The sequence below is a fragment of the Pongo pygmaeus genome, chromosome 21 (genome assembly GCF_028885625.2).
Source record: "Pongo pygmaeus isolate AG05252 chromosome 21, NHGRI_mPonPyg2-v2.0_pri, whole genome shotgun sequence".
Lineage (NCBI taxonomy): Eukaryota > Metazoa > Chordata > Mammalia > Primates > Hominidae > Pongo > Pongo pygmaeus.
Window position 1 is genome coordinate 65,584,128 of NC_072394.2, and position 24,861 is coordinate 65,608,988.

Here is a 24,861-nt window from a genome sequence, read left to right on the forward strand (position 1 = left end):
ATACACACACACACACACACACACACACACACACACACAAGACATTGTGTACAGAGGAACAAAGATAAGAATGATTGCAGGCGGGGCGCGGTGGCTCACGCCTGTAATCCCAGTACTTTGGGAGGCTGAGGCAGGCGGATCACAAGGTCAGGAGATCGAGTCCATCCTGGTAAACATGGTGAAACTCCGTCTCTACTAAAAATAAAAAAAAATAGCTGGGTGTGGTGGCATAGGCCTGTAATCCCAGCTAACTCAGGAGGCTGAGGCATGAGAATCGCTTGAACCTGGGAGGTGGAGGTTGCAGTGAGCTAAGATCATGCCACTGCACTCCAGCCTAGCAACAGAGCGAGAGACTCCTTCTAAAAAAATAAATAAATAAAAAGATTGCAATGATTGCAGACATTTTTTCAGGAATAATGCAAGTCAGAACACAGTGGAATCACACCTTTGAAGTGCTGAGGGAAAGGGAAAAGTTGACTGATAGTGTCAGGCATCTGTATTCACAGGCTCTACATCTGTGGATTCAACCAAGGATCAAAAATACTCAGAAAAAAAATTACTTGTACTGAAATGCACAGACTGCTCTTCCTTGTCATTATTCCTTAAACAATATGGTATAACAAGTATTTATTTAGCATGTACGTTGCATTAGGTATTATAAGTAATCTCGATATGTATATATTTTAGAAACAGGGTCTCGCTCTGTCTCCCAGGCTGGAGTACAGTAATACAGTTATAGCTCACTGCAGCCTCGACCTCCTGAGCTCAACCAATCCTCCTGCATGACTCTGCCGGGTAGCTGGGACCACAGGCACACACCACCATGCCCTGCTAATTTTTATTTTATTTTATTTTTTGTAGAGATGGTATCTTACTATGTTGCCCAGGCTGGTCTTGAACTCCTGGCCTCAAGTGATCCTCCCACCTCAGCCTACCAAATTACAGAGATTACAGGTGTGAGTCATCACGCTCACCCCTACAGATGATTTAAAGTGTATGGAAGAATGTGCATAGGTTATATGGAAACATTATGACATTTTACATAAGGGACTTGAACATTCGTGGATTTTGGTACCCATGGCAGGTACTGGAACCAATCCCCCAGGGATACTGAGGAATAACTGTAGTTCTATACCCAGCAAAGATATTTTTCAAAAACAAAGGCAAAATAAAGCCTTTTTTGAACTTACAAAAGCTAAAATAATCCATCACTAGCAGACTTGCAGTACAAGACATATTCCGGAAGTCCTTCAGACAAAAGGAAGGTGAGACTGGATAGAAGTCAGGGTCTCCACAGAAGAATGAAGAGACTGGACGGGTTAAAGCTATTTATTATGAGCCTTAGCACAACCACTGCAATACAACAACAAAGGGTGATGGCTAATAAGTCGATAAAGGAGAGAAAATGGAATCAGACTCTCAAAGGGGCAGAAAGTGAGATATGATTGTGCCACTGCACACCAGCCTGAATGACAGACCTCACCTCTAAAGTAAATAAATAAATGATACAAAATTTAAAAATGCAAGAGGCAGAAAAAAGAAAAATAGAACAAAGAGCACACGGGACAAATAGAGAATGAATAGCAAGATAGTAGACTTAAATCCAATAAAAAAAAATCATATAAGATGTAAAAGGTTTAAACACGTCAATGAGAAAGCAGAGACCAGAATGGATAAAAAGTCAGACCTTGGAGGCCGGGCACGGTGGGCTCATGCCTGTAATCCCAGCACTCTGGGAGGCCGAGGCAGGCGGATCACAAGGTCAGGAGATCGAGACCATCCTGGCTAACACGGTGAAACCCCGTCTCTACTGAAAAATACAAATTAGCCAAGCGTGGGGGCAGGCACCTGTAGTCCCAGGTACTCAGGAGGCTGAGGCAGGAGAATGGCGTGAACCTGGGAGGCGGGGCTTGCAGTGAGCCGAGATCCCAGCTCTGCACTCCAGCCTGGGCGACAGAGTGAGACTCCATAAATCAGACCTTGGAGTGCCCGTAAGAAAGTCATTCTAAAGAGAAAGGATGGAAAATGCATACCTCCCTAGAGCTGGCGAAAGGCAGCTGGAATAGGCATATAAATACTAAAGTCAATTTCAAGGGGGCGGGTCTGAAAAAAAAAAAAAAAGAAAACAAATACTAAAGTAGATTTCAGAGCCAGAGCCAAGAATTTTGCCAGCGATGCTGATCATTTCATAGTGAAATAGGGGGCAGAACATTTTCCTGATAAAATGCATCTGATTAGAAAGCTTAAAAATACATGGAGCAGGGCCAGGTGCAGTGGCTCACACCTGTAATCCCAGCACTTTGGGAGGCCGAGGTGGGCAGATCACTTGATGTTAGGAGATCGAGACCAGCCTGGCTAACATGGCGAAACCCCATCTCTACTAAAAATACAAAAATTAGCTGGGCATGGTGGTGTGCACCTGTAATCCCACCTACTTGGCAGGCTGAGGCAGGAGAATCACTTGAACGTGGGAGGCAGAGGTTGCAGTGAACTGATATTGTGCCACTGCACTCCAGCCTGGGCAACAGAGCGAAACCCTGTCTCAAAAAATAATAAATAAAAAATAACAAAACAAAACAAAAAAAGCCATGGAGCAGGCCGGGCGCAGTGGCTCACACCTGTAATCCCAGCACTTTGGGAGGCCAAGGCGGGCAGATCACAAGGTCAGGAGTTGGAGACCAGTCTGGCCAACATAAGTGAAACCCTGTCTCTACTAAAAATACAAAAAAATTAGCCGGGCACGGTGGCATGAACCTGTAATCCAGCTACTCGGGAGGCTGAAGCAGGGGAATTGCTTGAACCAGGGAAATGGAGGTTGCAGTGAGCTGAGATTGTGCCACTGCACTCCAGCCTGGGCGACAGAGCAAGACTCCATCTCACACACACACACAAAAATTCTGGGCACGGTGGCTTACACCTGTAATCCCAGCACTTTGGGAGGCTGAGGCAGGTGGATCACCTGAGGTCGGGAGTTCGAGACCAGCCTGACCAACATGGAGAAACCCCGTCTCTACCTAAAAAAAAAAAAAAAAAATTAGCTGGGCATGATGGCACATGCCTGTAATCCTAGCTACTCGGGAGCCTGAGGCAAGAGAATCTCTTGAACCTGGGAGGCAGAGGTTACAGTGAGCAGAGATTGTGCCATTGCACTCCAGCCTGGGTGACAGAGTGAAACTCCGTCTCAAAGAGAGAGAGGAGAAAGACAGAAAATCGGAAAGGATGCAGAAGCCCTGGACAACGCCATCAACCAACTTGCTCTAGTTGATGTTTATAGAACACCCCAACCACCAACATCAGAATACAGTCTTTTCAACTGGATAGGTAACATCTACCAAGATAAACCATAATTTGGACCATAAAATATGTCTCAATAAATTTAAAGAAACTTTACAAAAATATGTCCTCAACCACGACTGAATTTAATTTCAAATCTAATGTAAAGATATTTGAGATATTGTAAATCTCCGAACATTTGGCAACTAAATAATACATTTCTAAATGTCTCATGGGTCAAAGAAATCAAAAGGGAAGTTATAAAGTATTTAGAAATGAGCAAAAATGAAAAAGACAGCATCAAAATTTATGGAATATAGCTAAAGAAGTACTTAGAAAAGTATAGTAATCACAAAAGAAGACAAGTATCAAATTATTAATCTCAACTTCTGCACTGAGGAGCTAGAAAAGGAAGAGTAAAGTAAGCAGAAGAACTGTGCGTCAGTTTCCATTGTATTTCTAAATACAATAAAAAACAGAAAAACCGTAGAGAAAAGCTCAAATGAAACCGAAGGCTGGCCGGGCATGGTGGCTCATGCCTGTAATCCCAGCACTTTGGGAGGCCGAGGCGGGTGGATCTCCTGATGTCAGGAGTTCGAGACCGGCTTGGCCAACATGGTGAAACCCCGTCTCTACTAAAAATACAAAAATTGGCCGGGCATGGTGGTGGGTCTCTGTAATCCCAGCTATTCCGGAGGCTGAGGCAGGAGAATTGCTTGAACCTGGGAGGCAGAGGTTGCAGTGAGTGGAGATTGCACCATTGCATTCCAGCCTGGGCGACAGAACGAGACTCCGTCTCAAAAAAGAAAAAGGAAAAAAAACTGAAGGCCGGTTCTTTGAGAGAATCAATAAGATGTATCAACCTCTGGCCAGACTGAGCAGGAAAAAAGAGAAAAACAAATGACCAGAATCAGGAATAGGCGGTGACAGCAGTAAAGATTGTAAAGATATTGGATGGGTGCGGTGGCTCATGCCTATACTCCCAGCACTTTGGGAGGCCAGGGTGCACAGGTCACTTAAGCTCAGAAGTTTATAACCAGCCTGGGCAACGTGGCAAAACCCCATCTCCACAAAAAATACCAACAATTAGCCAGGAGTGGTGGCGCGTGTCTGTGATTCCAGCTACTTGGGAGGCTGGAGGTGGGAGGATCACTTGAGCCTGGGAGGCGGAGGCTGCAGTGAGCTGTGATCATGCCAATGCACTCCAGCCTGGGTGACAGTGAGACACTGTCTCAAAAATAAAATGAAGAAAAAAAGCTTCTGTAGATATTGAATGTATATTAAGGGGCTATTATGAACAACTTTATGGCAATAAAATCAACAACTTAGACAAAATGGGCAAATTCCTTAAAATACATAAATTACAAAAGCTCACTCAAGAATAAATAGATAACCTTAATTTCTCTATATCTGTTGATAAAATTGAACTGGTAATTAAGGACCTTCTCATAGAGAAAACTCCTCTAACATGTCTTCACGAGTGAATCCTACTAAACATTTAAGGAAGAAATGATACCAGTTCTATTGGTAATACGAACTCTTCCAAGAAACTGAACAGGAGGGGATACTTTCCAAAGCATTCTATGAAACAAACATAACTCTGATATCAAAACCAGACAAAACAGAACTACAGAGCAATATCTGACAGGAGCAAAGATGCAAAAGTTATTTTTATTTTTATTTATTACTTTAAAAAAAAGTTTCAAGAGACAGGGTCTTGCTCTGTCACCCAGACTAGAGTGCAGTGGTGTGACCATGACTTACTGCAGCCTCAATCCCGTGGGCTCACGCGATCTTCCCACCTCAGCCTCCTCAGTAGCTGGGACCACACGCATGCCAGAATACCTGGCAATTAAAAAAAATTTTTTTGTAGAGACAAGAGCCTTGCTATGTTGCCCAGGCTGGTCTCGAATTCCTGAGCTCAAGCAATCATTCCACCTCAGCCTCCCAAAGTGTTGGGATTACAGTTGTGAGCCACCATGCCCAGCCCAAAATTCTTTTTTTTTTTTGAGACAGAGTCTTGCTCTGTCGCCCAGGCTGGAGTGCAGTGGTGTGATCTCGGCTCACTGCAACCTCCACTTCCTGGTTCAAGCAATTCTCCTGCCTCAGCCTCCCAAGTAGCTGGGACTACAGGCACCCGTCACCACACCTGGCTAATTTTTGTATTTTTAGTAGAGACAGGTTTCACCATATTGGCCAGGGTGGTCTTGAACTCCTGACCTTGTGATCCTCCCGCCTCGGCCTCCCAAAGTGCTAGGATTACAGGCGTGAGCCACCCCACCCAGCCCAAAATTATTTTTAAAATAATGTTAGCCCTGTAATCCCAGCACTTTGGGAGGCTGAGATGGATGGATCATTGGATGCCAGGAGTCCGAGACCAGCCTGGCCAACGTGGCGAAATCCTGTCTCTACAAAAAAATACAAATATTAGCCGGGCATGGTGGCGGGCATCTGTAATCCCAGCTACTCAGGAGGCTGAGGCAGGAGAATTGCTTGAACCCGGGAGGCAGAGGTTGCAGTGAGCCGAGATCGTGCCACTGCACTTCAGTCTCGGTGACAAAGTGAGACTCCATCTCAAAAAAAAAACAAAAAAAAAAACTTAGAAATAAATTTGACAAAAGAAGTAAAAGACTGTACACTGAAAACTACAAAATACTGTTGAAATAAATTAAAAAGATGGACAAATATAGAGATATACTATGTTCATGGACTGGAAGGTTCGATAGTGTTAAGATGTCTGTTATTCCCAAAACTGATGTATGCAGTTCCAATAAAAACCCAGCAGTGTCTTAGTCCATTTGTGCCGTCATAACAAGACACCTTAGACTGGGTCACTTATAAACAACAGAAATGTATTGCTCCTAGTTCCGGAAGCTGGAAAGTCCCAGATCAAGGCACCAGCATACGTGATGACTGGTGGGGGCCTGTTCCGCTCAGATGGTGCCTTCCTGCTTCATCCTCATGTGGCAGAGAGAGAAAATCAGCTCCCTCGGGCCTCTTGTAAAAGGGTACTAATCCCATGCATGATGGCTCTCCCGTCATGACCTAGTCACCTCCTAAAGGCCCCTCTTCTTATTTTTTATTTATTTATTTTTTTGAGATGGAGTCTCGATTTATTGCCCAGGCTGGAGTGCAATGGCATGATCTCCGTTCACTGCAACTTCCGCCTCCCGGGTTCAAGCAATTCTTCTGCCTCAGCCTCCCGAGTAGCTGGGATTACAGGCATGTGCCACCACGCCCGGCTAATATTTTTGTATTTTTAGTAGAGACAGGGTTTCACCATGTTGGTCAGGCTGGTCTTGAACTCCTGACCCCAGGTGACCCGCCCGACTTGGCCTCCCAAAGTGCTGGGATTACAGGCGTGAGCCACGGCACCCGGCCATTGTTTTAAAGACCCCTCTTCTTAACGCCACCACAATGGAGATTAGGTTTCAGTATGAATCTTGGAGGGATACAAACTCAGACCACAGCAAGCAGGGGTTTTTTTTCTTTCTTTCTCAAATTCTTGGAAGGTTGAGCAGGGCAGGGTCACCAGGCCTGCCGGCAACTGCTCCCCTTCCTCTCATCCTCCTGTAGCTTCTTGGACTCCTGGGCCAGTTGATTTTTCTGTTCCATGATGTGGAGTGATCAAAGCTGGTTCTGGGTTTTCTGGAGCTGGATCTTTGATTGCCTTTGATTTAAAAGCATTCATGACCGTTTCCCACGGGAAAGAGGCGCTGATAATTCATGCAAATGAGCATCGATGGGCAAAATTCAACCAAGTGCCTCTGGAACCAAGGCTGCCATTGAATATTCTAGTAAAAATGGGGTAGATGCTTTTGCCCAAGTGCCCTGGATAATCTGGGAAAAGAAAATTGTGAGTCAGTGCTTTATTTATTTATTTATTTATTTTTGAGGCGGAGTCTTGCTCTGTCACCCAGGTTGGAGTGCAGTGGTGCAATCTCGGCTCACTGCCACCTCTGCCTCCTGGGTTCAAACGATTCTCCTACCTCAGCCATCCAAGCAGCTGGGATTACAGGCACATGCCATGATGTCTGGCTATTTTTTGTATTTTTCTGGTAGAGACAGGGTTTCGCCACCTTGGCCAGGCTGGTCTCGAGCTCCTGACCTCAAGTGATCTGCCTGCCTCGGCCTCCCAAAGTGCTGGGATTATAGGTGTGAATCACCGTGCCCAGCCGAATTTTTTTTTTTTTTTTAGATGGAGTCTCTGTGACCGAGGCTGGAGTACGGTGGCACAATCTCGGTTCACTGCAACGTCCGCCTCCTGGGTTCAAGCGATTCTTCTGCCTCAGCCTCCCGAGTAGCTGGATTACAGGCACGTGCCACCATACCCAGCTAATTTTTTTAGTAGAGACAGGGTTTGGGGTTTCACCATGTCAGCCGGGATGGTCTCGATCTCCTGACCTCATGATCCCCCCACCTCGGCCCCCCAAAATGCTGGGATTACAGGCATGAGCCACCGTGCACGGCCTTTTTTTTTAAAAATAGAGGCAAAGTTCACCATGTTGCCCAGGCTGGTCTCCAACAAGCTCAAGGGATTCACCTCTTCACCGACAATGCTCCCACAGGCATGAGCCACCACGCCCCACCTTATTTATTTTTATGTATCTTAACTTCCAAGGTGTATTTATTTAAAGGTTTTACGATAACTATGTCCAGGCTTTAGGCTCATGGGAAGTAAATGAGGACACTTTTTTCCCAAGAAGAATTTCTTTAAAACCAAGCACATTGCTAAATAACAACATTATATTTGGCAAACAATAATTGGCAACAAAATAAGTTTATTATTCTGCCCAAGCCAGTCCCAGATGTTGTTTCTTAACCAAGATACAAACTAATTTTGCTGTAGCAAGTCTAGACCAATTTTATCAAACATGTCTTTGGTTAGATGTCTAGTTGCATTTAACATTTTGAAAACTCATTTGACAGCCAGTCAAGTCCCCCATCTACACCAGCTCCGTGTTGCACAAGTGGCCTGAACATACCATGTCCTGTTAGGAAGAGACTGAAGAGCTGGCTGGCTCATCTATCCGTCGCACTGATGGCCCGAGCGCTGGGCAAACCCTGTTTGTTTGCAGAGAGCAGTGGTGCTGCGTCTCCACACTCACCTGCCAGAAGCTTTTTCTGCAGCGCATCCGCCACTTCCCGAATTCTTTCATGATGATTGCTATCTGCCAGCAAAAGAAAACCCTGGGTATTCTGGAAGTAATGCTTCCAGAGAGGCCTAATTATATCTCGACCACCAACATCCCACACCGTGAAACAAGTGTTCTCTTTTTGAGTCAGAGTCTCGCTCTGTCATCCAGGCTGGAGTGCAATGGTGCAATCTCAGCTCACTACAACCTCCACCTCCTGGGTTCAAGCAATTCTCCTGCCTCAGCCTCCTGAGTAGCTGGGATTACAGGAGCCCACCACCACGCCTGGCTAATTTTTGTATATTTAGTAGAGACAGGGTTCCACCATATTGGCCAGGCTGGTCTTGAACTCCTGATCTTGTGATCTGCCTGCCTCGGCCTCCCAAAGTGCTGGGATTATAGGCATGAGCTACCACGCCTGGCCCAAAGCAAGTGTTCTTATATTCCACTCTTTCCATGTTAAAAGCAGTGGCAGGAACTGTGGTGAGTGCCTCCCCTAACTTCAGTTTATACACAATGTGTTGGCAGCATCCAATCGAACCACCCAAATGTGCATCTGCTTCTTGCTGAAGGGGCGGGAGAAGAGAGTGGAGATGGCGGGGACCATGGGTTCGTGGCACTTGCGATGAGCAGAAGCAGAGGGGCTCGGGGCGGCCCTGTATGTTCTTCTTTCATGCTTCCAGGCAAATTGAACAAGGGGGAAGAGAAAGAACTGAGGAAGAAAGAGGAAGGCAGGGACGTCTCACTGGCCCATGTGCTGGTGAAGCTGTAGACAGGAATTAGCAGGACGAGGACCTGCTGATGATGGACACAGCAGCTCCAGCTCTCGGTGCTTTAAATTCCTGGCTTGGAGTCTGAAAAAGGAACCTGCAAGCCTCTATGACTGCTTTAAAGTAAGTCCTTGTCTCCTGTAGCCATGGGGCTGAGATTCCTGCAAAGCAAACCTGAAGCCTAGTCTCCTGGATGATTTAATTACAGCCTAAACTGCAGTTTCGACTTTGCGGTGCCTCTTTTGTTAAAGTTAAGGGAAGTTGGGAAAGAATGGGAACCTGACGTTGGAATGGGGGCATGTGGGCGGCAAGCCACCCAGGCGCCGAGGCAAGAGACCGAGGGCATGAGCTGTTCCAGTATAATAAAATATAAAACAAGAATAGTTATACCAGATATAGATCTTAGATATGATTATATATGAATATCATTAATCATTAGTTGGTAGCAATGACTCTTTATTCCAATATTATAATAATCCTCGCTCTATAATCATAACCTAGAAAAAACCAGGTCATACAGACATAGGAGCTGAGGGGACCTAGTGAGGTGTTACCAGAAGACAAGAGTGCGAGCCTTCTGTTAAGCCCGGACAGGGCCACCAGAGGGCTCCTTGGTCTAGCGGTAACGCCAGCGTCTGCGAAGACACCCGTTGCCAGACGGACCGTGGTCTAGCGGTAGCCTCAGTGTCACAGAAAAACACCCGCTACTTAGCAAACCAGGAAAGAGAGTTTCCCATTCCCTGGGAGAGTTTAGAGAAGACTCTACTCCTCCACCTCTTGTGGAGGACCTGACATCAGTCACGCCTGCTCGCAGTTATCCGGAGGCCTAACCATCTCCCTGTGATGCTGTGCCTCAGTGGTCACGCTCCTAGTCCGCCTTCATGTTCCATGTATACCTGGCTCTGCCTTTTCAATAACAGCAGCAAAATTAGTGAAAGTACTAAAAGTCTCTGATATGCAGAAATAATGGCGTAAGCTGTCTCTCTCTCCCTCTCTCTCTCTGCCTCGGCTGCCAGGCAGGCAAGGGCCCCCTGTCCAGTGGACACGTGACCCACGTGACCTTACCTGTCATTGGAGATGGCTCACTCTCCTTACCCTGCCCCTTTTGCTTTGTATCCAATAAATAACAGCGCAGCCAGACATTCGGGGCCTCTACCAGTCTCCACATCTTGGTGGTAGTGGTTCCCCGGGCCCAGCTGTCTTTTCTTTTATCTCTCTGTCTTGTGTCTTTATTTTTACACTCTCTCATCACCACACACAGGGAGAAGCCCACCGACCCTGTGGGGCTGGTCCCTACAGGGGCATGTGGGAAGATCCCAGTGAAGCTGAGGACCACAAGCCCTGCAAGTCCATTGGGATCTGCCCGTAAACTCCGCAAATCTTCTTTGAAGGCACATGCGGCTCTTCCACCGCTGCCTGGGGAGCTGAGACCCCTTTGCCTGAAGACCCTCAAGTGCCTTCCCTAGGGAGCTGCCCTGTAAGGTGCCGCCATCCTGCCCAGGACCCACCACCGCCTCTGTTTTCCTTCTAGACCTAGATCCAGACTGGAGTTCCAGCAGGCCCCAAAAGAGAAAGTGAGAGGTGTGGCCTACAAATACGTTTCCAAAACCTGGGGAACGCATGTGGAAACGGATGTTGAGAGTGCAGGATCTGGGTGGGAAGAATATAAGCTTGCATAAGTGAGACAGGGACTCAGATACGAGATTCTGGATTTGATGTGTTGGAGGGAACGGCTGAGAGTGACCCACCCCCCGCCCCCATTTTCTTGATCAGTCACCGAAACTGTTGCCCCACAGGTAGCCTACCCTAAATTAAGTGAAATCCAGAACTTTCCTGGCATACTGGAGAGGATGGCAGAATGCTAGGATGGATTTATCATGCAAGACCAGCTTGATGTCCTTGGGGCTTGGAGGTCACCCCTTCATGAGGATTGTGAGGAGTGAATTCATCGGGGAGCCCCACGCCCTCACCCGCACCCTCACCTTCATCCGCACCCTCACCCTCACCCTCACACTCACCCGCACCCTCACCCTCACCCTCACCTGCACCCGCACCCTCACCTTCATCCGCACCCTCACCCACACCCTCACCCTCACCCGCACACTCACCTGCACCCTCACCCTCACCCGCACCCTCACCCTCACCATCACCCGCACACTCACCCGCACCCTCACCTGCACCCGCACCCTCACCCGCACCCTCAACCTCATCCGCACCCTCACCCTCACCCGCACACTCACCTGCACCCGCACCCTCACCCGCACACTTACCTGCACCTTCACCCTCACCCGCACCCGCACCCTCACCCACACCCGCACCCTCACCTTCACCCGCACCCGCACCCGCACCCTCACCCTCACCATCACCCGCACACTCACCCACACCCTCACCTGCACCCGCACCCTCACCCGCACCCTCAACCTCATCCGCACCCTCACCCTCACCCTCACCCTCACCCGCACACTCACCTGCACCCGCACCCTCACCCGCACACTTACCTGCACCCTCACCCGCACCCTCACCCGCACCCTCACCTTCACCCGCACCCTCACCCTCACCCACACACTCACCTGCACCCTCACCCGCACCCGCACCCGCACCCTCACCTTCACCTGCACCCTCAACCTCATCCGCACCCTCATCACACCCTCACCCTCACCCGCATCCTCAACGTCACCCTCACCTGCACCCGCACCCACACCCTCACCCTCACCCGCACCCTCACTCGCACCGCACCCTCACCGGCACCCCCACCCTCACCGCACCCGCACCCACATCGGGGAAGAGCTCCATGATCATTCTTTTCTGTAGGCGAAACACTGCGGCGGGAACTGCTGCCATGCAGCTGGGCTCCCAATGCAGTGGGGATGGTGGAGCTCTGGGCTGGCGGGAGCCGTCCTGCGGGACGTGATTACCAGCACAGCCGTGAGGGACAGCAGAGGCGCAGTCATCTGACCCACATAGTTCCCGCGTTGCCTGATGGGCGCGGCTTCCCTAGAACTGAAAAAAATGGACATCCTGCCAAAGGCGTCCCCGTTCTGTGTTCGCAGAAAGGCTGTAGGTCCGAGAGCAGGAGTCCTGCGCTCTGACTGGAGGCCCCGACACAGAGTCCCGGGCCCTCAGCCAAGTTCCAGACTCTGGACAGACCCAGGCTCCTGGAATGAAGGACAGACTGAGTCTCCCAGAGGAAGGGGCCCTGTTAAATGCCAAAAACATGCAGCTAATCTTCCCACCGGCCCTTCCCAAAGGAATCTTCCTCTGTTTATCAGGAGTCTGTGCAACGGGGATGGGAAATAATCAGGCCTTTTAGGAATTACTAGACCCTGGAGCTGAAAGGACATTCATTTCAGAAGGCCCAGATGCCAGGCAGAGCTGTGGTTTATGGAGGCGGATGACGGTGTTGGTTCAGGTTTTCCTGAGGAGGCCCAGTGAGCCTCCCGGCCTCCTGTGGAACAGACATACTCAGCCAATGGCAGGGTCCCCACATGGTCCCCTGAGCCCCGGAGTGAGGTTGGCTGGGAGCAGCAGAGCAGCCGGAGGAGGAGGAGCAAACCCCAGGCCACAGCGTGCTCCTGGAGGGACCCCGATTTTGTCAAAATTTAGATGCAGAGAGAAAAAGATTAAGGAAAATACCAAAATAACGACAGCAGTGACTGCTGGGTGTGACGTTTTGGGCAGGCTTGGTTCTTCTGCCTTTTGCTAGGTGTCCCACAGGAAGACGGACCCAGCGTGTGGGGACCTGCACCCAGCCAGTCTCACCCTGGCTCAGCCTGTTCACTGGCCCTGCCCTGCCACTAAGGGCTGAGGTCACTGTCTGTCTGGGCATGTCTCATGTGGTCTTGTCTTTTCTCCCCTTCTGGTTAGGCCCCCTGAGCTCAGCCACAGCCACGGTCCCCACTGCCACCTCCTCCCTGGGACTCGCTGATGCCTGGTGTGGGGGGCAGGCAGGAAGGGTGCTGGCTGCTTTGGGTGTTACCGCCTGTTGGAGGCCCCCGTGCCAAGTTCTCGAGTGAGATGGCTCTTTCCATTTTCCCCCGACAGCTGCCTTGGCCTCTGTGCTAGAACAGGGAGCTACAGCTCAGTGACCCCGTGGTGCCTTGTGGGCCTGTGGGTGCCAGGGCTCCGGGGCCTGGGCCTTTCCCTGCTTGGTGTGGCTGACCGGGCCGCGGCCAAACCCAGGGGCAGACTGGAGCTAGGTCTTTCTCGCCATGTTTCCACACAGTGAGCCCTTTGGCTGCACAGGTCACGGTCTGGAGCTGTTGGAGGAGGCTGGTCAGAGCTGTTGCTGCCCCACCAGACACTTGGCCAAGGGGCCTGCACTGGTCTGCGTGGGAACGTCCCACCGGCGTCTGCTCATGGCTGGGCTGTGGACCCATATACTTGTTCGGAAGCCAAGCTCTGGCCCACAGGCGACCAGAGGAAGCTCGCAGGCCAGGCGCCAGCTCCCCGAGCCTGTCCCTGCAGCCGCGCTGTGTGCAGGCACGTGGGCCACCGTGTCTCCTCCACTGGCACTGCTGGGTCTGGCCGCCAACCCCACCTGCCCACCTGCATCCTCAGCAGCAGCACGCCCGGCAGTCAGCGGGTGCACACTCTGCTGCAGCCTGGATGGGCTGGGGCTTCGGGGCTCACTCCCCAACCATGAGACTCCTTCACCGCAGTTGAGGCTGTCGCAGTGGTCTCGGGCTCACACTCAGACAGCCCCAGGAGAGGGTCTGAAGGGGGTGAGTCCCTCCTCCCGACCTTCCTGCCCAGCTCTCCAGAGCTGGATGGTGCTGGGTCCCCACAGGGAGCGAGACAGCTGCCCCGTGACGGAAGGATGTGGGGACCCGCACCCGGCCAGTCTCACCCTGGGCTCAGCATGAGTTCAGGGAGGGGTCCAAAGGGCACTCCTGCCCACGCCTAGGCAAACCAGCAACAAGAAACTGGGTGGCCAGGGCGTCCGTGCACGACCCCTAACTTCTCCGCGTTAGAAAATGGCTGATGAAGACCCGAGACAGAAACTTCCTGTAGCTGTTTATTCTACTGCAAGTAACAAAACCTAGGTCGTTCCATGTTCTCATGTACAGTGATATAAGCCTCCGCAATATAAAATACAATTTACAGGAATCTCTATCAAGTAAACTAAAGAAACACACTTGATTTTTACATTTGTGTATTTAAATTAGAAAAATTTGCTTTATAAACAAACAAAACCTTCTCATCATACTAGATGTTGGAACGTGACACCTACTTTAATGTAATTTAACCTATGGACACTTGGCTTTCAACACCAAACATCTCAAACTGATACATTCTCAATGTTTTCTTAACTTAAAAAATCTGTGCTATAAAGTGAAAAATCTGTAGTGACGTACAATGGAATAACAGACTCCAAAGAACAAGTGAAGTTCTTTAATTTTACATCTGTAAAAGTTTATGAAAATATAAAAAATTATCAAAGTGTATTTGTACAAATAAATTAGCCAGATTTTTTTACTTCACACTTCAGAAGTACTCGAAAAATACACGACAAGCAAGAGACTGTTTCACAGTGAACAGCTTCCTATCTCATTTGCAGTTCTTGAGCTAATAATCACTATTTCCCATCTCAGACTTTATACAAGTATTGTTCCACTTTCAAGGACAAACTTTTAAATGTATCGTCTGACAAATACCAGTTTGGGGCTGAGTGTACTTTTCCCGGGATACAGAAGAACTGCTCAGAAGGTGAAATTGGACGAACAAAACTCCTGATTATTCAAATCAAGGACTCCTACCCGCCCCCAAAGTACACTTAATTGGTTTGTTACTTTTTTTTAGGCTGGTAAAACTTAACATTTTCCAATAAATTGTTATTTAAAATGCAACAATTATACCAAGACAGATGTTGCTTTAAATCATGTTTTTGAAAAAATTGATAAGGTGATATATAAAATCTGAGCACACTAAGAAATGTGTTTTTGTTTCCCAGTTGAAAACTGTAATTCAAATTTTATGACAAAAGAAAGATGCATTTATAAGGTTTGTGTTTCTCAAGACTCCAGATACAAGCTACTAACACTTCTCCCGTAGCCTAGCCGCAGGGGGGACGCCTGCAGGTCACGCCCACACCGGCCTCCGGGACAGCGGCTAAGACTTGTAAAAGCAGCTTTTGGAAACACAAACAGATGAGATGTCAGTGAAGGTGTGGCTCTAGGGTCCAATGAAACTCCCTTAAAATTTACAATAAAGTTATTGGAAAAGATAACTATGATCTGAAAAGCAATATGCTCTGTAGGCAATTTCCCATTTCTTTAATTTTAAATGGAAATATTAAAGTTTAGTTTTTTTAAAAAAGCATCAGAATTGTAAAGATGTGAAATCTTGTAAGAAACCATTTACACAAAATTACAGTAATGTTTAAGTCCAGAATATTCCATCCTGAATCTAAGATCGTGGCTATTTCCAAAGCTATTTGTTCAACGCATCTTACGAACGTGGCTTTAAAAAGGGTCTCTGCTCGGCCGGGGCGTCTAGGCCTGCGAGGCGGTGCCAGCATCGGAGGCCCTCGAGGCCTCGGGCTTCGGGTCCCGAGCGCTCTCTTTGCTCTTGCTCCGGTCCTTGCGGTCGCGGCCCCGCTCCCTGTCCCTGGCCTTGTCTCGGTCCCGCTCTCTGCTCCGGGACCGGTCCCGGTCGCGCCTCCGGTCTCGCTCGCGCTCTCGGTTCCTGCTCCGCTCCCGACTGCGATCCCACTCCTTGCCCCGGTCGGCCTCGCGCTCTCGGTCGCGGTTGGCGCTCCTCTCCCGGTTTCTGTCCCAGTCCCGGCTGGAGTCCTTGTCCCGGTGTCGGTCCCACTCCCGGGCCCGGTCCCAGTCCCGCTCTCGGCTCCAGTTGCGGCCGCGCTCGCGCTCTCTCCTCCTGTCCTCGGACGCCCGGCCCTGGACGTCGGGCTCCTCCAGCGGCTTCTCTTTGGGCCCCGCGTCAAACCGCTCTCTCTGCCTCCCTTCGAAAGTCTGGTTTCTGTATTCGTGGCCTTTCCCCTCTCGGAAGTCGGCCGATGCCCATTGTCCGTCGGCCTCGGGGCCCTGTCCGGGCGCACTGGAGGAGAGCGCGGAGGGCGGCCCGGCCTCCTCCCAGCGGTCCTTCCGGTGCTGCGGGGGGTGGCTGGGAAGCTCCAGCAGGGGCCTGGGGCCCGGCTTCATCACCTGCGGGGCCTGGCCCTGGAAGTGAAATCGCGAAGGGGTCTGCTCATTTTTTTCAGAAAAGGGTGCAGACCCCCGTAGTCCACCAAACTGCAGGGGTGCAGGCGCCCTTTGGTTTGTGAATCTTGGTGGTGAATGGACCCTCTGGTCTTCGAACTGCTGAGGCTGAATGCCCCTGGGACCTGGCATAAAGTTAGGCGCTTGGCCTCTGGGTCCTTCAAACTGGTTGGGATGAGGGCCCCGGGCAGTTTCAAACTGACTAGGATGGGGCCCTCTTGGGCCCACGAAATGACCAGGGGGTGGTCCTCTCTGACCTCCAAACTGAGAGGGAGGGGGGCCGCCTCGGGGGCCTTTCAGCTGAGACAGCAGCGGCCTTCTCTGGCCTCCGAACTGGAAAGGCGCGCCGCCTCTGCTTCCCAGAAACGGGGCTTGCTCTGTCCCTTCAAACTGGGCGGGGGCGCCCGTCACCTCGTTATACGGGGCGTCCTGGAACTCCCTTTTCTCCCCATGGGGATCCTTGCGTTCTTCAAATTGGGATGGTGCCACTCCTCGTGGTCCACCAAGGTAAGAGGGTGAGGGGCCTCTGCTGTCCCCATAAGGAGGTGGCCCATGTTGCCCCGAGAATAAGGAAGGGATGGGCCCCTTCTGGGCTCCGAATCTGGCTGGCGGAGGCCCTCGTGGCCCATCGTTAGAAGCAATATTCTCTTCTGGAAACGGAGGCGCTGGCCCCCTCGGTCCCGGGAAATTGGGGCCGTGAAGCCCTGACATCCCCAAAGCATGAGGTCCAGGTTCCCGCTGACCCTGAAACGGGGGCTGAGAGCCCCCCACTTTCTGTCCTGGTGGGGGGAGCGGGGCGGTGCCCTCGCCGGGTCTGGCCTGTGGCTCTCTGTTCCCCTCTGTTTCACCTGCAGGGCTGCTGCTCCTTCCAGCAGAATGAAGATTTCTTGGGTCCTCATACTGGGCTGGGCCGAGAGCCTTGTCCTGCGACACGAACCCCGGGCTGGTGAAAGGGTCCCTCTCACCGTCGTGCTGCAGCGGGAAGCCGGGCTGCAGGGCGCCGCAGGGCGGTGTGGGCAGCAGCACCCTCCGCGCAGGCCTGGCCGAGCTGTCTCCAACTGTGGCGGGGCGGGTGCCCTCCCCAGGCTCTGCCTTCCAGCCGTCCTGCTCGGACCCCGCTGGGGGCTTTTCGCCCGAAGCCCAGGGGGAAGAGGCTGGCTCCTTTTCCTCAGGGACTGGCATGGGCGCCTGGCCCACAAGGCCGCCCCTGGAAGCATCTCTCTCGGGCAGGGCACCCTGGGCACCACGTGCCGAGAGCCTGGAGGGAGGCTCCCCCTCCCCCTCACCGGTCTCAGCGGCTAGGCGCCTCGCCTGCCGGGGGTCTCTGTGGTTTGACGCCTGGCTGGCGGGGGGCAGTGAGGCGGGCTTGTCTGCAGACTGCTGCTCTTGCTGGAACAGCTCCGCCTTGGGCAAGGACGACTTTGGTGGTGGAGACATCAAGGCGTCCGACACCGAGAAGTGGGCCATGGAGACCCCGACGGCGGCCCTCTGCTGCCTGAGAGCTTCTTCTTGCTCCTCCAGCTGTCTCTTCTGCTCCTCGATCTGTTTGTTCAGCTCTTCTAGCATCTTCTGTTGTTCCACCAGGGAAGGCGTGGCAGCCCCGGCCACCGGCTCGGCAGGCCTCTCCATGGAGTTCCTTCTCACGTCAGCACACATCCTGTTGGGCAAGTCATCAACAGTGACTTTCGCTTCTTCTAAGATGGTCTCATCCTCGGGGTCATAGGCCACCTCTTCCCGCTCGGCTGCAGCTGCTTCAGGAGCCCTTTCCACCTCGTGGCGCCGCCCTCGCTCCACAAGCTGAGTGTCGAAGGCCCTCTCAGGGTCGTACTCCTCCTCGGGGTCGTATGGCCTGTCGTCCTCCTCTTCCTCTAGAGCCTTATCTTTTGAGAACTGACCGAACTGCTGGACAATCGGATCTAACAGCGGAGGCGCCGGCACCCCGTCCTCCGCTGTGGTTTTGGGCTCCTGGGGGAGACCTGCGGTGGACCCGGGAGGCTCTCTGGCGGAGGGGTCGAATGACTTCTTCTTTCCAAAGAGAGTCTGCAGGATGTGCTCCAGCGGTGATGCTGTTTTGGAAGCAGACGAAACGGTGGAGGAAGCTGCCGTGGAGGCTGCTGCTGCTGTTGTGGCAGCTGTGGCTGGGCTGGTGGCTGCAGGTTTGAGGGATGACAGCACTTTTAGCACCGGTGGTTCTGGAAGAGGGGGCGGAGGGGGCGGCGACCCAGGAGGTGTGGTGCTGACAGCCGCGTCTGCAGAGTAGAGTGGATACTTGGAGGGCTTCTTTTCGGACTGCGGGGCTGTGGTTACTTTTGGATAGGCCGGAACCTCCGCTTCTTCTTGCTGAAGTCGGGTCCGCTTTTCGTCCATCTTGTCTAACTCTCCACTGTTTGCGGGACGTTTTATTTTTTGGCAGATTACTAACCCAAGAATTATATTCGGACGTGGTGACTCAAGACCTGAAAAACAAAATATTTGTGCAAATTTTAGAATCTAAATCCAGCTTTTACCCTTTAGAGGTGAATTTTATTAAGGACTTTCACGGGGAACGTTTAACAGACAGAAATAAGCCATTCTGTGGCAAAATAAAATCAAGTGTCAAGACAGTTGCAAAAGCCTGGACGATTCCGCCCCAGGAACGCACCGCCCCGGGAACGCACCGCCCCGGGAACGCACCGCCCCGGGAACGCACTGCCCCGAGAACCAGCTGGGAACACACCGAGCCAGGAATGCACCAACCCAGTCCTCCCGCAGCCATGTGAAGGGGGCGACTAACCCCTCGTCCCAACCATGGAACCGAAGGCCCAATCCACAAGGGAATTCATCCCAATCGTCGGAATTTGTTACATATTTTAAATAAATTATCTGTAATGCTAGAGCAGTAGTGTGGAGGGGAAGGAGGCCGAGGTGTGGGCCTGCAGGGGTGAAAAGGGCATTGTCGCACATGCCCTCAACACAACAGCTCAGCTATGCTCTTCCCCTCGTGCCACTGCCAGGAAGCTAACAAACAGCCTTTTTTTTTTTTGAGATGGAGTCTCGCTCTGTTGCCTAGGCTGGAGCACAGTGGCGCAACCTCGGCTCACTATAACCTCTGCTTTGCAGGTTCAGGAGAATTCTCCTGTCTCAGCCTCCTGAGTAGCTGGGATTACAGGCATGCACCACCATGCCTGGCTAATTTTTGTGTTTTTAGTAGATAAGCGGTTTCACCATGTTGGCCAGGCTGGTCTCGAACTCCTGACCTCAGGTGATCCACCTGCCTCGGCCTCCCAAAGTGCTGGGATTACAGGTGTGAGCCACCACACCTGGCCCCCTTTTTGTCTTTAACTTAGGAGTTGCAACACATAATTACTCTAAATATACTGATATTAAATTATCAATAAAGTCATAATAATCAATAAAGCACAAGCCATGAGGTCATCCATTAGTCTCTGGTGTCAGAATTACAACTAGACAGGAAAAATGGCATTAAATGAAATGGCTAAAATAAATGCTTTGGACTGGGCATGGTGGCTCACGCCTGTAATTCCAGCACTTTGGGAGGCCAAGGCGGGTGGATCACGAAGTCAAGAGTTTGAGACCAGTCTGGCCAACATGGTGAAACCCCGTCACTACTAAGAATACAAAAATTGGGCTGGGTGCGGTGGCTCACACCTGTAATCCCAGCACTTTGGGAGGCTGAGGTGGGCGGATCATGAGGTCAAGAGATCAAGACTATCCTGACCAACATGGTGAAACCCCGTCTCTACTAAAAATACAAAAATTAACTGGGTGTGGTGGCACACACCTGTAGTCCCAGCTACTCAGGAGGCTGAGGCAGGAGAAATCGCTTGAACCCAGGAGGTGGAGGTTGCAGTGAGCCGAGATCCTGCCACTGCACTCCAGCCTGGGTGACAGAGTGAGACTGTGTCTCAAAAAAACCAAAACAAAACAAAACAAAAATTAGCCAGGCGTGGTGGCGTGTGCCTGTAGTCCCAGCTACTCAGGAGGCTTGAGGCAGGAGAATTGCTCGAACCTGTGAGGCAGAGGTTGCAGTGAGCCGAGATCGTGCCACTGAACTCCAGCCTGGGCGACGGAGTAAGACTCTCTTGGAAAAAAAGATAAAATAAATGTTTTGGGTTTAGAAATTCAGTGAGCATTAACATATCAAAGACTCCCTAAGGCTCATGTCTTTGTAAACACAGGACAGACACTGTGCTCACGTAAAGCACCCAGGTGCTCAGCAAACAGGTGGCAAAGAGCAGAGCAGGTGGACGACGCACACTGGGGGTTTTAAGGCACAGTATTAGTTAAAAAAAAAAATTCTTCAAAGATATTCCCCACGTTGTAAGTTGTGGTAACTTCGATCAGGAGTACTAACATTCCAGTAACGACCCTCCCCACAATCACAATCAATCGAGAATGCCAAAGGGGAATATAAAAACCCACATCCCAAAACAGGAGCTGAGGGAAAGTGATACACGTGGGTGGGACATTTCAGCGGCAGCGACGTAACAATGTGAGATTAAATCGTAACAACTCAACAGTACAGATAATTTAACGTGACTGTGGTATACAAAAGGTGCTCACACTACAGATTTTCTTCCCCTTACAATGAAAACCAGTATGACTTCCCGTGCTGCCGGTGATGTTAAAGATCATCACAGACTGCTTCTGGTAGTTGTTTGGACAGGCACCGCCATGTAGTTCTAAATACATTTGTTGTTAATCTCTCTAAATTCCACTAAGGAATTGATGGACAGGCTGAGCATGGAAGATGGGTGAAGGGAGGAATACTAGGCCTGCCAGACTGAGTCGGGACCAGCCTGCTCCATGGGATGCTTCCTCCTTCCTGGAGAGAGGGCCAAAGGACTCTTCCTTCACAGTCTGCTGGACAGAGCTGAGATTCGAGCAGGAGGGGTAAGGTATCCCAGCACCTCACCTCCACTTCCTCTTCATTCTCTGTCCCCCGGATAGTAGCACGGTGCCAGTGAAAGGGCTGGGTGGGCAGAGGAGGAGGGAAGCAGGAAAACCAGCCGGGCCACACCGAAGGGCACAGCTGAGCTCTGCTGCTCAGCAAACCTGTCAAGTTCATGTTCTGATTAACATGAATTAAACATATTTTAAAATAGTACTTCTCTCACCACAATAGCTATCTTTTTACTGAATAAGCTATTACATAGCTTACTCAAATCCACTTTTTGGGTACAGTTGGTTATGAAATTGGCTATTATGGCCTTCCTGGACCATACATCTGCAGAGCCCACCACGCCCTGGTGGGAAGGGCACTGAGGCTCAGGCTGAGTTCCTGTAAGCCGGGCTCTGTAAGCCAGGCCCTCTGCCTGCAGAACCTGACACAGGGAGCAGACACAGGCACGGGCTAGGCCTCGGGAAGGACCCCGGGCAGTAGGGCTTGTGGGGCTTCCTGTGGGGAAGTCACCTGGGGGAGCCTAGTGCTGACTCTGACACAGAGGGGACATGCCACCCAAGGGAGACACTCAGCTTCTAAAGGCCTGTTAGGGTGGCAGTGTGATGTACAACATCATTGTTACATGATCCCTGCTCATGGTGTGTCACTCCAATTCAAACTTTTAATGGCTAACTTGCTTGTTAATGAAAAAAATAATTAGTATATCCCAGCCCTGGCAAGATTCTTTAGTCTTGAAAACAGCAACCATCTGGAGATCGGCATCAAACACGCAGCTGGCACGTGTAAATGCTCCCAGCTCTTGGTGCTCTCATCTGCAAACACTGGTGACTGAACAGAGAAAGCTGCAGTCAGATGGGTGTTCGTTCTGAATTTCCCCGCCATTTAAAATTTAAATTGGGCTGTCCAAAAAGGCACACCCGTTGTGAAACAGTCAAATCTTGTCACCCAACTCATGTTTGTTATTATGGTTGCATCAATATGTAAAATGTGGCCGGCGCCTTGGAAATAACTCTTCATGGAAGGAGCAGTGCAGTTCACCTGGCTGGACCTTGGGAGCCATCTTCCCCTGGAGGAAAGGGTGTGCCTGCCACTGCCTGGCATGTCCACAGACCAGTAAGGTCGAAAGGTCACAGAGCCCCCACCTCAGGAGGGGCAGTCGAGGTTGCCCAGGGGCTGTTCCCAGGCTAGCCCCTCCCCTCGGCAGCTGCCCCGTGGTGTGTGTGAGCCCTGGAAGGGAGTGTGCCCCGGGAAGGTGCAGAGACTGAGGCCTGCACGAAGCTGGCACCAGCCAGGTCGCGGGTGGCACAGGGCACGGTAGGCTTACTTACCCACCTTCCTCCTGAGGGCTACTGAGGGCCTCAGTTCATAAAGCAACCAGGGGCCGGAGACACCAGGTGCGGCTAAACATGCCCTGCACTTCCACTGAAGGGCACTGATCAGGCCTGTAACAAGGGTGTGGACGTTCCCCCAACACCCTCTGAAAGGCCAGAAGGCAAATGGCTTTCTTCAGGGCATATCATGTGCAAGCAAACAGGCCTTTTTAGCACCATGTCTGTGTTCTCTGCATATTCATGATGGAGGGGTCTGGACTCAGTGGTCAGAATCAGACCACATGCACAGGAAAAGAACTCAAGAAACTGAAGATAAAGGGTGTATTCGAAAAGCTGTGTGGGCCAAGACCAAAACCAGAATCTGTGTCCAGGTGTGTCACAACAGGGACTGGGGGACAAGGCAGCTGGCAAAGGGAACCACCTGCTTCTCAGGGTGCAGGAAGCGCCCTTGGTACTGAACCTGAGGCTGCAGGAAGACGCTCCTTCTTACTAAATGAACCACCCGAAACCTGACTCCTCCCAACCCCAAACTATACAATGAGGCCTTTACCCCTAAACCCACCTAGCACATCCCACTATCAGTGATTTAAAATGAAAACTCTCTCAATGGTCTGCATCTGTCAAAACAAAATGTTCACACCTGCTGGAACAGAAACTGTGTGGAAGTTAATCAACAAGGGTTCTGAAGTATGACTTGGATAGAAAGACTTGGCAATTAAGGTGGGAAGAAGTGACTTCCCCCAACCCACCAAACACACCCACTCACACACACACAGACCCTCCCTCGTTCCAACTGGGAATCCCTAAGACCTGCACAAAGCCACTGGGTCCAGCACGTCTCAGGTAAGAGGAGAGCGACGTCCATCTTCTTCTGGGTGCCGGGGTGCCGAGAAGGGCCCCAAGGCAGCACCAGCCTGCACTGTATCAGCTCCAGCAGCTGCTGGGTGGGCTGCAGAGCTGGGGACACCACTAGGGTGCGCTGTGCTGGCTTACAGAAAGCAAACGGGGGCCTAGGATAGGTGACCAGGCTCCAACCATTTGGAGCCACCAAATGGTTCCAATTCAAACAAACAAGGACCAGTTTCCATGAAATATGTTTATTGATTGAGGAGGAGAAGGCAGTACATTCCATTCAATACTGTATTTGACTCTGATTACAATTTCCATGCAAAGCTACTGTTACATACACACATGAAAACTGAAGAAATGCTTACCTGACAGTATTTCAAGTCAGAATTTCTCAGCTAATTCAGAAAGCAGTTAAAAGTGAATAAAGAAAGACACTATGGATTCAAACATTCTTCCCAGAAGAGCTTTCTAATGTATAAAGAAGACCTCAGAGAAAAGAGCCCTTTCCATTCGAGCAGCTACAGAGGGCAGTGTTTCCTCTTACCCTGTACTTGGGGAGAACAGACTGTGCACCCATGTTTATGGACCGAGGTTACTCGACAGGCGTTTCAGACCAAGGCTCCAAGGCCTGCGGCTTCATGCGGAAATGACGGGGGTTAGGCATGGTTAACAGGCAGGCATCTTGGCTGCGGTCCAGTCCTGTAAGGGCCCCGCACAGAACCCTACATGATGAGCTTTCAACCCGACTCATCTCCGTTCCATGAACAAGGCCCTGAGACAGGCCGGGACTCTACGACCCCAAGTCCCTGCGGGGGGCCCTGTTGGTAAAGCTGGAACCGAGTGGGGTGAACATCTAGGTGGAGAAGGTCACCTGGACCCAGGCCTCCCAGCTGCCCCCCCAGTGATGCTGAGTTACAGAGAGTGCCCCCACTGCGGGGCACAGGCGCAGAGGAAGACAACCCGGTGTTTTCGTGGACAAATCATTAAGATATGCAAGGACAAATGTCCTCAGGGAGATCCAGCTACTGCTGTGAACAGCAGGGCTCCCGAGGGTACTGCGGGGGCAGCTCCACTCTCACTGCCCAACAAGGGCCAAGTGCTGATGGGGCGGGTGACTTGGTTTCCCCGGAGGGCACAGCTGGGCACCTTCAGGCCTTCACTTGCTTAAGTGTGAACAGCAAGCACTGAGGGGGGCTGGGACCGGACACTACGTTGTCAAAACCCACTAGGTCCCCACGTGTGGGAGGCACGGACACCTGCAATTGTGTGATATAAACTGAGGCACATGGACGAGTCAGTCACTCTTTTCTGCGTGAATCTCTACCCCAACAGGACCTTCTCCTTAACATCCCCAGGGGAAGATGCTCCCACATCAGTGCCCTG

General features: G+C 51.1%; 1 protein-coding gene and 1 pseudogene across 4 annotated transcripts in view; both read right to left on the reverse strand.

Annotated features, from left to right (window-relative positions):
* Positions 1 to 8,175: 8,175 nt before the first annotated feature.
* LOC129021592 (ADP-ribosylation factor 4-like) lies at positions 8,176 to 9,015 on the reverse strand (annotated as a pseudogene).
* Positions 9,016 to 14,174: 5,159 nt separating this feature from the next.
* The window catches only part of DIDO1 (death inducer-obliterator 1), a 60,630-nt gene continuing 49,943 nt past the window's right edge, over positions 14,175 to 24,861 (reverse strand). For all 4 annotated transcript variants that reach the window (XM_054468030.2, XM_054468028.2, XM_054468027.2 and 1 more), the window contains exon 16: positions 14,175 to 18,851. In XM_054468030.2, the coding sequence (XP_054324005.1) occupies positions 15,670 to 18,851 (3,182 nt within the window). In that variant the 3' untranslated portion in view covers positions 14,175 to 15,669. The remainder of the gene's footprint in view (positions 18,852 to 24,861) is intronic.